At 31.2% G+C, this 12,713-nt stretch overlaps 1 protein-coding gene across 2 annotated transcripts in view; it reads left to right on the top strand.

Annotated features, from left to right (window-relative positions):
* The window catches only part of LOC141387696 (uncharacterized), a 65,328-nt gene extending 53,982 nt beyond the window's left edge, over window positions 1–11,346 (top strand). Inside the window, exons 1-4 of one of the 2 annotated variants that reach the window (XM_073957770.1) lie at window positions 755–1,055; window positions 8,605–8,787; window positions 10,024–10,214; window positions 10,286–11,346. In XM_073957770.1, coding sequence (XP_073813871.1) covers window positions 1,046–1,055; window positions 8,605–8,787; window positions 10,024–10,214; window positions 10,286–10,582 — 681 coding nt within the window. In that variant the 5' untranslated portion in view covers window positions 755–1,045 and the 3' untranslated portion in view covers window positions 10,583–11,346. Of the gene's footprint in view, window positions 1–754; window positions 1,056–8,604; window positions 8,788–10,023; window positions 10,215–10,285 lie in introns of those variants that run through there. The other variant, XM_073957769.1, reaches the window with a different exon arrangement.
* The last annotated feature ends 1,367 nt before the right edge of the window (window positions 11,347–12,713 follow it).

The raw sequence follows: 12,713 nt of genomic DNA, 5'->3' as shown, positions 1-12,713 counted from the left end.
ACTTAGGACCAAAATGAACGTAATAAGTTTTGCAGGCTGTTTTTCTTCCGTAATTTCTTTAAGTATGAAGGCAGTTTCCTTAGATTTGTTGTGCATACATGAACTTTACAATGAAAGTTTGAAAGAAGTGTTCCTCAGGATCCTAAAACCATTCACCGTATGTCTATATCAATTCGCTTTGCTTTAAAATAATCGATTCTTTAAAATGCAAGCAAAATTAATATTAGTTATACGCACCCAAGATCGAATTGAAAATAATTTAGTTTTGCAGGTAAATAACAAACAATTTCAAAGGGAGATGGTGTAAAATTGCAGTTGAAAACTTTATTAATATTATCTAATGTTGAGAAACTTAATAAATCATATGATTCTTCTTAATGGTTGTATGAAATCATCTATGGAAATTATTTTTGTTAATTTAAGTCTTGTGTACCTCAGTGAATGGAAAAAGGCACAGCAAGTTTTATTCAACTTCAAAACAATAATAAATATTGCAGCAATAGATGTTTTGAAAATTAGAAAATAATTTCGTGTTAATATTTACAATTCTTGAGTCAAGTTTTCTGCTAAGATAGACTGTCTTGAAGATTGAAAAATAATTTCAGGTGCTAATTTTAAAACATTTCTCTCCTCCCTTCTCCAAGATTTTAAAGTTAGTAATTATTTGTTTATTTTTATTCTTCGGTGTCATCACTCGGCACGACCACCACCACTATCATCGTTTCTCCGTCTCTGTGGTGCCATATATTACTGTGTTTTTTAGTTTAACCTCTGCTTCGTTGTTAGTTTTGTAGTATTCGTTTGTTTTCCTGAAATTCTATGCATTTTAAATTCGTAGTTTTTTTTTTGTAGTTTTCTCCTCATATTGTGATTTAGGTATGAGATTTTTGTTGTTATTGTGTTTTAATTAGAACATTAGACGAATGCCGGTTTCGTAGCCACACAAAGTAACCAGGGTCAATCAGTTTTCTACGAACAGCAAACGAAAGCAGTTGTGTTTTTCGAGAAGAGAAAAGTAATAATCAAAAAAGAAAGTTTAAGAAAAATGTTTTCATGTAAGGAGAAGTTTTTTAAAAAAACTAATTATAATTCTTTAAGGAAGAATATTGTGAATAAATAAAAATTGTAATTTATGGAGTATAAATTTAAGAGAAAAATCCACAAAATGTCTTCATCGTTGTGCATAGTTTTTCTTCGTTTTTTTTCCTGCCATGACTCATGCGAAAATTGTGAAAGAAAATATCGTATAGATGAACTCATCCTTGCTGTTGTAGTTGTATTACCTTCAGTGTATAAAAACTACGTAGTTTCAAGTACAAGTGCACTTACCCGGAGTCAATACAATATAACAAATTTTATGTAAAATAAAATTTTAGAATATATCGTTTTTTTATTATTAACAATTGTGTGAAATTTTATGGTTGAATGAACTGTGTTTTGTGTGTGTGTTTTTTTATTTATACAAATAATTATAGTTTCCATAAATAATGTTAATTAAGTGGGCCATAAAAATAGTTTTGATTTTTAGTATTTTTTTGTGTTTTATTGTTTCGAAACAATTTTTTGTAATGAATATTCATAAAGCAAACCAAGTTGATGAGTGATGAATCAAAATAGAAAAATATATAAATTATTTTAAAGTGTTATTGCGGAAAATTTTTGAAGAAATATAAGAAAAAATGGTTGCACACATAATCGTTTTAGATATTTTTGGAAGGCCATGGGTCGTAGGAACTGAAATTCCCACAAAGATTATTAATATACCCACGAAGATTATTAATATCAAAATATAAACGAATTCCTCAACATTTACAGAAATTAATATTAGGTACACGCACCATGGGAAATTTAATATTTTTTAGCCATATAGGAATATTTGTAATATCCAAAAACGTGTTTATGATAATGAGGATATTCCAGCCCAAAACGCCATAAAAATCCTTGTTACATTATAAACCCACTTGCAGGTCAGGGCAGGAATATTTAAAAGATTTAAAACATTGAAGGCAGTTCTGTAGCAATGTTATCAGAATACTGCAGCCTGCCACATAGTTTAAATGTCCTTGTGACATAATAAAGCCACTTCCAGGCTTGGGACAAAATGGTTGCTTTATGAAGTAGAAAAATGTGTTTTTCTTAAAAGGAATTGGGAATTTCTCCTCATTTTAATTGCACACTCGAGTGGTTTTGGCATTTTTGGATAGCCAGTGGTCCTGTGAATGGAATCCAATTGACAGAATATCCATATCAATTATAGTTTCTTTAGAATGACACATTTGTTCCGATTTCACAGAAATTAAAATTAATTATACGCATCATGGGACATTCATAGATTTTTCACGCATAAAGTAATATTTAAAAGAGTTAAAACATTGAAGGTAGTTCTGTAGCAATGATAACAGAATACTGCAACCTGCCACATGGATTAAATGTCCTTGTGACTTAATAAAACCACTTACTGGGTCGGGGAAAAATGGTACTCTCATAGAAAAAATTTCTTTTTCTTAAAAGGAATTGGGAATTTCTCCTCATTTTAATTGCACACTCGAGTGGTTTTGGCATTTTTGGATAGCCAGTGGTCCTGTGCATGGAATCCAATTGACAGAATATCCATATCAATTATATTATCGTTAGAATGACAGAATTGTCCCGATTTCACAGAAATTAAAATTAATTATACGCATCATGGGACATTTTTAGATTTTTTTTTTCGCATAAAGGCATATTTGACAGATTTAAAACATTGCAGACAGTTCTCTAGCAATGTTAGCAGAATACTGCAGCCTGTCACATGGATTAAATGTCCTTGTGACTTAATGAAGTCATTTCCAGGCTCGGGGCAAAATGGTACTCTCATGGAAAATTTTGTTTTTTCTTAAAAGGAGTTGGGAGTTTCTCCTTATTTTAATTGTACACTTGCATGGTTTTAGCATTTTTTGGCAACCAGTGGCCCTGTGAATGGAACCCAATTGACAGAATATCCATATCAATTACATTTTCTTTAGAATGAAATAATTGTTCCGATTTTACAGAAATTAAAATTAGTTATACGCTCCATGGGTCATTTATAGACTTTTTACGCATAAAGGAATATTTGTAAGATTTAAAACATTGCAGACAGTTCTGTAGCAATGTTACCTGAATACTGCAGCCTGTCACATGGATTAGATGCCCTCGAGGCTTTAAAAAGCCACTTTCAGCGTAGGGGCAAATTTGTTTTTCTTAAAAGGAGTTGGGAATTTCTCCTCATTTTAATTGCACACTCGAGTGGTTTTGCCATTTTTGGATAGCAAGTGGTCCTGTGAATGGAATCCAATTGACAGAATATCCACATCAATTATAGTTTCTTTGCAATGACACATTTGTTCTGATTTCACAGAAATTAAAATTAATTATACGCATCATGGAACATTTTTAGATTTTTTACGTATTAAGGAATATTTGACAGATTTGAAACATTGAAGACAGTTCTGTAGCAATGTTACCAGAATACTGCAGCCTGTCACATGTATCAAATGTCCTTGTGACTTAATAAAGCCACTTTCAGGCTAGGCGCAAAATGGTACTCTCATAGAAAAATGTGTTTTTCTTAAAAGGAATTGGGAATTTCTCCTCATTTTAAATGCACACTTGCATGGTTTTAGCATTTTTGGGTATCCAATAGTCCTGTGAATGGAATCCAATTGACAGAATATCCATATCAATTATATTTTCTTTAGGGTGTAATAATTATTCCGATTTCACAGAAATTAAAATTAATTATACGCATCATGGGACATTTTTAGATTTTTTACGCATAAAGGAATATTTGACAGATTTAAAAAATTGAAGACAGTTCTTTAGCAATGTTACCAGAATAATGCAGCCTGCCACATGGATTAAATGTCCTTGTGACTTAATAAAGTCACTTTCAGGCTATGCGCAAAATGGTACTCTAATAGAAAAATTTGTTTTTTTTTTTTTAAAGGAGTTGGGAATTTCTCCTCATTTTAATTGCGCACTTGCGTAGTTTCGGCATTTTCGGATAGCCAGTGCACCTGTGAATGGAATCCAATTGACAGAATATCCATATTAATTATATTTTCTTTTGAATGACACAATTGTTCCGATTTCACAGAAGTTAAAATTAATTATACGCATCATGGGTCATTTATAGATTTTTCACGCATAAAGGAATATTTATCAGAATACTGCAGCCTGTCACATGGATTAAATATCCTTGTGACTTAATAAAGCCACTTCCAGGCTAGGCGCAAAATGGTACTCTCATAGAAAAATTTGTTTTTCTTAAAAGGAGTTGGGAATTTCTCCTCATTTTAATTGTACACTCGAGTGGTTGTGGCATTTTTGGATAGCCAGTGGTCCTGTGAATGGAATCCAATTGACAGAATATCCATATCAATTATATTTTCATTAGAATGACACAATTATTCCGATTACACAGAAATTAAAAGTAGTTATACGCACCATGGGACATTTTTAGATTTTTTACGCATAAAGGAATATTTGACAGATTTAAAACATTGCAGACAGTTCTGTAGCAATGTTACCAGAATACTGCAGCCTGCCACATGGATTAAATGTCCTTGTGACATAATAAAGCCACTTCCAGGCTCGGGACAAAATGGGACTCTCATAGACAAATTTGTTTTTCTTAAAAGGAATTGGGAAATTCTTATACGCACCTTAGGGCAATTTTTAATAATTCATGGATTTTGTAGTCATAAAGGAATATTTGGAACATTTCCATAGCAATGTTACGAGGATATTTTAACCTGCCACATGAAAAAGAAATGACTGCTAATTAATAAACCCAGTTACAGGGCAGGAACATTTTGCTACTCTCACAGAAATAATTTATCTTAGAAGATAAGGAGTTTTCATGAAAATGTTAATTGCACACTTTAACATTTCGAATATTTTTGACTAGCCAAGGGTCCTGAGAATATAACCCTATTATTGAAATGTTCATATAAATTAGACTTTCCTTAATATAACACATTTTTTTAATTACAGAAAAATACAAATTAATTTTACGCATCACGGGACGTTTAAGAACTTTTCAGCTATTTTGAAATTTTTGTTTTTATGACAGATTCAAAACAATATCATGACAATTTTACGAGATGATTTTAACAGGCCACATGTGTATACAGATTCTAAAATACTAATGAACCCACTTACAGGGCAGGCTTCCTTGGAAACAATTTTTTTTTTTCTTAGAAGAAATATAATTTTATAGTCATTTTGCTTGCACACTTGAATGGTTGGGATAGTTTTGGATAGCCGAGGGTCTCATGGATCGTACCCAATTGACAGTATAGCTATATCAATTAGATTTTCTTTAAAATAGCACGATTTGTGAGATTCCATAAAAAATAAAAATTAATTACACGCACCATGGCACAGTGGTCCCAAATCCAAATTTTCTAGCCAAAACTATTTCAACGTCCATTTTGTATTGAAATTAATTATTATTTATAATAAATGTGTACAAACACCAATTCTTACGTTTTATCGACCAAAATGACCAAAAACTGCCAAAATTTGTTGAACAGGGTGGTCCCGTTGTGTGGGGTCTAAACCAAAAGATTGACCTATGTTAATAATTTTTGGTACGAAGGATTCATATCTTCCAAGAGGTCAAAATGCCAAATTTCAGCCGAATCGTGTCGCTAAAATCCAAAAAATATCTAAAATCGGATGGTACTTTTATGTGGGGGCTATGACAAAAAATGGACCTATTTTCAAAAAAATTATACATATTTGTTTTCTACACTTTTAAGGAAAGTCGGTTGATAAATGTGGGTATTACCGTTCTATTTCAATTGGATACTACGTACAATCACAACAGGTATTTACAAAAAATTCTCCCATCTTGAAATAGAAAAATCCACTTTATTTTAACTGTGCCAAATTTTAGCAAAAATTTATTTCTCAATTTATTAGTTCAGTACCCCAGCTATCTTCCGAAATCAATTTGGAGGTGGAAAAACTTGGACATTTTTTTAAAAGTTTAAGAATATTTAAAAAGTATTTGTAAAAAATAATTTTTAATATATATATATATAAAAACATTGATTTTATTACGCTAATTTTACAAATTTCATCGTTCTTTTTGTAAATATTATGAAAGTACTCATTAACAGCTTCCCGATTCATAAAAACTTTGGTCTCACTTCTGTATATTTATGCAGCGACGCAATACAACAAAAATTGTATATTTTACAACACAAAGTCTGTTTTATTTTTACATACAAAATTGTCAACTTTAGTAGTGTGCCAATCAACGAATACTAACGATATTTACAAAAACTAATTATTTTCAGATGACTTGATGCGTTTTTTATTATTCTGTGCAAAAAAAAATTAAAATTTCGAAACTTCAAAAATAGGGTTTTGGCCAAAAATTTCCTGATTGAAACCTATGTGCATGGGTCATTTATGGATTTTCAGGTATTATGGAATTTTCGTTTTACTTTAAACATGCAAACCGATTCCATAATAACCGATTCCATAATAACTTTTCTGACCAACCACATGATCATGAGAACTCCATAAAACAATTAAGCCACTTAGAGGACTTTCGCCCACAGAAAAAATTGTTTTTTCTTAAAGAAATATAATTTTCTAGATATTTTGTTTGGAAACATGAATGACTTCAGCATTTTTGGATAGTCGAAGGCCCTGTGAATGCTATCAAATTGACAGAATATCTAAATCAATTCTATTTTCTATACAATATTAAAACTAACAAGATTACATAAAAATTAATATTAATTATACGCACCTAAGGCCAAATATAAATAAAGTACAATTCTTAGGCTATAAACAAAATTAATAATTTTTTTTTTGGAAAATTTTATAAATTTTTAAATTATTTTTAATTAGCTGCTCTACATTTCACAAAATTTTCTTAGAATTGCATTGTTATGCTTCGGGAAAATTCAGAGAATCGTAGATGGGAGGAAATTTGTTTTGCGAATTTTTTTTAATTTTTAATTTTTTTTTTCAACTAAGGCCCTGTGAATGCTATCAAATTGACAGAATTTCTAAATCAATTACATTTTCTTTAAAATATTAAAAATACCATGATTAAATATAAATTAATATTACTTATACGCACCCTATGTCAACTAGAAATAAAGTTGAATTCTTACGCTATAAACAAAATTAATAAATATTTTCTTGGAAATGTTCATACATTTTTAAAATATTTTTTAATTAGCTGCTCTACATTTCACAAAATTTTCTTAGAATTGCATTGCTATGCTTCGTGAAAATTCATAGAATCCTGGATGGGAAAATTTTGTACTGTGATTTTTTTTTTAATTGTCAACTAAGGCCCTGTGAATGCGATCAAATTGGCAGAATTTCTATAAAATATTATAAATACCAAGATTACATAGAAATTAATATTAGTTATACGCGTCTTAGGTCAATTATGAATAAAATAGAATTCTTAGGCTATAAACAAAACTAATAAATATTTTCTTGGAAATTTTTATACATTTTTAAAATATTTTTAATTAACTGCTCTACATTTCACAAAATTTTCTTAGAATTGCATTGCTAAGCTTCGAGAAAATTCATAGAATCCTGGATGGGAGAAAGTTTGTATTGTGATTTTTTTTAATTGTCAACTAAGGCCCTGGTGAATGCTATCAAATTGACAGAATTTCTAAATCAATTATATTTTCCTTATAATATTAAAAATACCAAGATTACATAAAAATTAATATTACTTATACGCACCTTATGCCAATTACAAATAAAGTTGAATTCTTAGGCTATAAACAAAATTAATAAATATTTTCTTGGAAATTTTCATATATTTTTAAAATATTTTTTAATTAGCTGCTTTACATTTTCTCAGTACTGCATTGCTAAGCTTAGTGAAAATTCATAGAATCCTGGATGGGAGAAATGTTGTATTGTGTATTTTTTTAATTGTTAACAATTGTCCTGAAAACTCAATGGCCGCATATTTATAGAAATGCTCACAAAGTACACATCTTATGCTACCCTAGACTAGTTAAGGGCACACTAGATAATGTGTTTTTTTTTTCTTGGTAGAAATCTAATTTTCTAGGCAGTTTGCTTGCACACTTGCATGATTTTATAATTTTTGGATAGTCAAGAATCCCGAGAATACAACCCAATTGTTATAATATGTATATCAATTATATTTTCTTTAAAATATTAAAAATACCAAGATATTCAATAAATTAATATTAGTTATACGCACCCTAGGACCATTTACAATAAAATAGTGCTTTCTTGGCTATAAGCAATGGTAATTAATAAATTTTTATTATTATTTTATTACTTTTTGTCTCTAGCTGCTCTACATTTCACAACATGTTCTTGTGTATAAATTAGAGCCTTAGAACTGCATCACTATGCATAGAATTCATTGAATTTTGGAACGAAGAATTATTTTCCGTATTTACGTTAAATTACAAACTACCATCCTGCAGCTAGATTTGCATAGCTCTAGCAATGCTCGCATATTACAAACCTTATATTACCGTAGACTAGTCACGCTTTTAAATTTTTCTAGTGTACAAAATATCTAATTCAATGTATAATTTTTCCTTTCAGCCTCCCTTAAAAGCTTGGGCGATAAGACCGCCAGCCTTTTCTCCAAGAAGAAGGAAGAAGTTGAAAAATTGGCCAATGAAAAAGTAAATGACGTTAAAGAAGCGGCCGAAGATCAAGCCAAGAAGGTCGGTGAATCGATACAAAAGACCAAGAGCGAAACTGAAAAATTGGCTGCTGATGCTGGTGAGTAAAATTTAAGGAAAAAAAAATTAAAAAAAAAAAATAAAAACAAAATAAATATTTTTGAAAGTAATTTAAAATACCCCTCAGCAATGTTGGCGACATTTCCTGAGTATTTCAGCAATGTTAAACTTCTCTACAAGTGGTGTCTTAAGACACGCCGCCGTTCGGTCTCGGCGATAAACAGCAGATCCCATATTATTGAGCTAATATGAATCGGGGTGCACTCATTGATATGAGAGAAGTCTCCCTTGTCCCTTATGCGATGTTTGTGGAACAATTATTATTATAATTTAATTATGCCGAGACATCAAGGCAATGTTTGCGGATCATCATAATATCCTTTTGGGGAAAAGACATTCCAGCAATAAGTGTGGATTTTTAAGGGACTCTCCGGGACATAGGCCTAAATATTTATTTCTTGAGAGCTTTCATGATTTTTTAAAAAATATATAAATGAGAGTTTCCGATCTCAAATCGCTGATAATTAAATAAGCTTTAAAATCGTTGACTTTTGTTTTGAAAGCTTTCAGAAATATTATGGCAATTATTTTTATATTTTGAACTTTTAACCAAAATGTTCGTAAAAGCTTTTTGGAGCTTCATAAAAGTACTTAAACTTTTTAAATAATGCCGTTCTCAAAGTTTCCTATAATTTTGAAAGTATTGTGGTTTTTGAAGAAAAGTTTTCGAGAGCTTTGAAATGATTGTGGATAATTTAAAGAACATTTTTCTGAAAAGTGATAAGTTTCTGTACTTTTGAAAGAATGGATATTTTAAATATGATATTCCTTTAAAGCTTTCTATTTCTACATTCAGGCAATAAGTGTGGATTTTTAGGGACTCTCCGAGACATAGGCCAGAATATTTTTTTCTTTAGAGCTTTCATGCTTTTTTAAAGCATATATAAATGAGAGTTTCCGTTCTCAAATCGTTGATACTTAAATAAGCTTTAAAATCTTTAATCTTTGTTTAGAAAGCTTTCAGAAATTATTTTTATATTTTGAACTTTTAACCAAAATGTTCGTAGAAGCTTTTTGGAGCTTTATAAAAGTACTTAAAATTTTTTAATAACGTCATTCTGAAATTTTGCTGTAATTTTGAAAAAATCGTGGTTTTTGAAGAAAAGTTTTCCAAAGCTTTTATTGGGGTTTTATGTTGGATTCGTGACAGTATTTAATTTGTCCCAGAGTTTCTAATAAAATCCTTGCTTTTTTCATTTCTTTCTCTATTCCATAGCCAAGGAAGCTGCTGATTTAGCTGCGGAAGAAGCCAAAAAGGCCGAACAGGCTGTTGCTGATGGCGTGGGCAAGGCCAATGCTGCCGTTGACAATACCAAGAATGTTATCAACAACACCACCCAACAGGTCAACAATGTTGCATCCAATACCAAACAAATTGCTGGCAATGTAGCTGAAGCCTCAAAACAGGTAAGAAAATAAGATAAAATAAAAATAAGAGGAAACACATAACTTATGTTTTTAATTTAATTTTATTCCAGGCCGCCGCCAATGCCGTTGACCAAACCAAAAAAGCCGCCAATGATGCCATCAACAAATCCGTCAAGGCTGCCGAACAGGTGATCGAGGATAAAATGAAACAAGCCGAACACACTGTCGATGAAACCGTGAAAGCTGCCAGCCAAACTGTTGATCACAAAATTGCCGAGGCCAATCAGTTTGTCGATCAAAAGAGAGTGGATTTGGAAAAGACTTTGCAAGACACCGCTCAACAGGGCCATGACTTGGCTGCCCAGCAAGCTGCTGGTTTAATGGGCAAATTGAATTTGGCCAAATAAATTCTATAAGCAGAACCAGCTAGAGCAGAATAACATTAAAACTAACTAACAAAAGGATATTAAAAGTAAAAAAGCAACAGCAACAACAACAACATTAACAGCTTCTTCAATTAGAAACAATAAGAAAAACAAAACCATGAAAAAAAAATTTTAAATGTGCCGTGCCAGTTTTGTGATTTTTTAAAAAAAGAAAAAAAACTTTTCCTTAAAATACTCTCTTCAGTGTAAAAGGAAATCTCTAAGAGAAGGAATGCAAATTGTTAATCTCTATTTTTTTGGTGTATGTCAAAAAGCATTTTTTGAACTATAAATAGTTAACACGAGGCCTAAATAAAAAAACCAACAATCTAAAATCTCTTTCTCTTCTACACACACACTCACACAGGCAACAAAATCGCTTTGTAGTTTGTAAACAGAAACAGAAACAACAACAGCAAACAGAACTATGTATTTAAAAATAATACAGGAAATTGTAACACTATTTGCAGCTAAATAGTGAATTAAGTACCGTTTATATATACAAAAAATATATTTTTTAGATATTTTTTCTTTGTTGCAACGGAAGAATTTTTTAACTCAAAACAAAATGGGAATTTATATTTTTTATAGCAACAACAACAGCAACAACAAGAACTTCTTTTATGTAGTAATTTTTTATCGTATGTATTTCTGAAATTGTTTTCTTTTGTTAGTCTTACTTTTTTCCATCCTTATTTTAACTTTTTTTTGCAAACCATAGCAAAACGATCAAAAAAGAAAGAAAATTCTGTATTTTTATTGATATTAGTTTTTAATTTATTTTTTTGTATTATAAAAAAAAACATATTTTTTCTTTATTTTTAATTAAAAAATGATATATAAATGTAATTTCTTAATAAAAATGAATTTAAAATAAATAAAAAAATTAAAAAAAAACAACAATAATTTTGTGTAATTAATGGATCATAGGACAAAAATATTTTTGGAAGACGTAAAAAAGACCATATGGTCTTCCCAGAGAAGACCATGTGGTTTTCTTAGAGAGGTCATGAGGTTATGATATGAGATGATATGTTCTATAGAAAAAGCCGATACAGAGTACCATGAGTACCACGAAGATGATGAGGTGTTCTCATAGAAGACCATGAGATCTGTTTATAACAGACCATGAGGTCTTCTTAAATATGGCCAAAACTTAGGGTCTTCTTAGGGAAGACCACGAGATCTACTTATAGCAGACCATCAGGATTCCTTAAGAACACTATGAGACTTTTTTTATAGAGGACCACGAGGTGTTCTTATAGAAGACTACGAAGTTTTGTTATAAAAGACTATGACGTCTTTTTATAAGAGATCTTGAAACCTCAATATAGTATTACTGTAGAAGACGATGAGGCCCTGTTAGAGAAGGTCTCATATAGTAAACTAGGCTGTCTACCTTCCAAAGCCCATGAGGACATCTGGAAGAAGATCATGAGGACTTCTTATAGCGGAAAGTGAAGTTTTCTTCTTATAAGGCCATGAAGTCTTCTTTTAGAAGCCATTGACGTCTTCATATAGAAGCCCATCAGGACTTCTTATAGTGAACCACGACTACTTCTAATAGAAGACCATAAGATTACTTATAGGGACTTATAGGGAAACATGAGGTCTTCCTATCGAAGACCATGAGGTCTTGTTATAGAAAGCCATGAGATCTTCTTAGAGAAGACCACGAGGACTTCTTACAGAAGACCATTAGCACTTCAGGGGACTCTGAGGATTTCAGAGGACCTTGAGGTCTGCCACGACTGCTTATAGAATAGAAATCCATGAGTTTCTGTTTTAGAAGGCCATGTGGTCAGCGTCTAGAAGGCCAGGAAGTCTTTCTATACAAGACATTGAGGTCTTCTTATAGAACACATTGAGGTCTTCCTATGGAAGACCAGCATGACTTTCTATAGGGGACAATGAAGTCTTCCTATGGAAGACCGTGATATATTATAGAAAACCGGTGATCTTCTTATAGAAGGCCATGAAGTCCTCTTATAGAAGATTTTGATGTCTTCCTATGGAAAACCATGATGTCTTCTTATAAAAGTCCCTGAGGACTTTCTCTGGTAGGGCCCGATGCCTTATAGTAAACCAGGAGGTCTTTTAATAGAAGACCAGG

This window comes from Musca autumnalis, unplaced genomic scaffold, assembly GCF_047663935.1.
Source record: "Musca autumnalis isolate F117 unplaced genomic scaffold, ASM4766393v1 scaffold_5, whole genome shotgun sequence".
Classification (NCBI taxonomy): domain Eukaryota; kingdom Metazoa; phylum Arthropoda; class Insecta; order Diptera; family Muscidae; genus Musca; species Musca autumnalis.
Note: the sequence above shows the minus strand (reverse complement) of the source record. Positions and strands in the feature narration are given on the sequence as shown.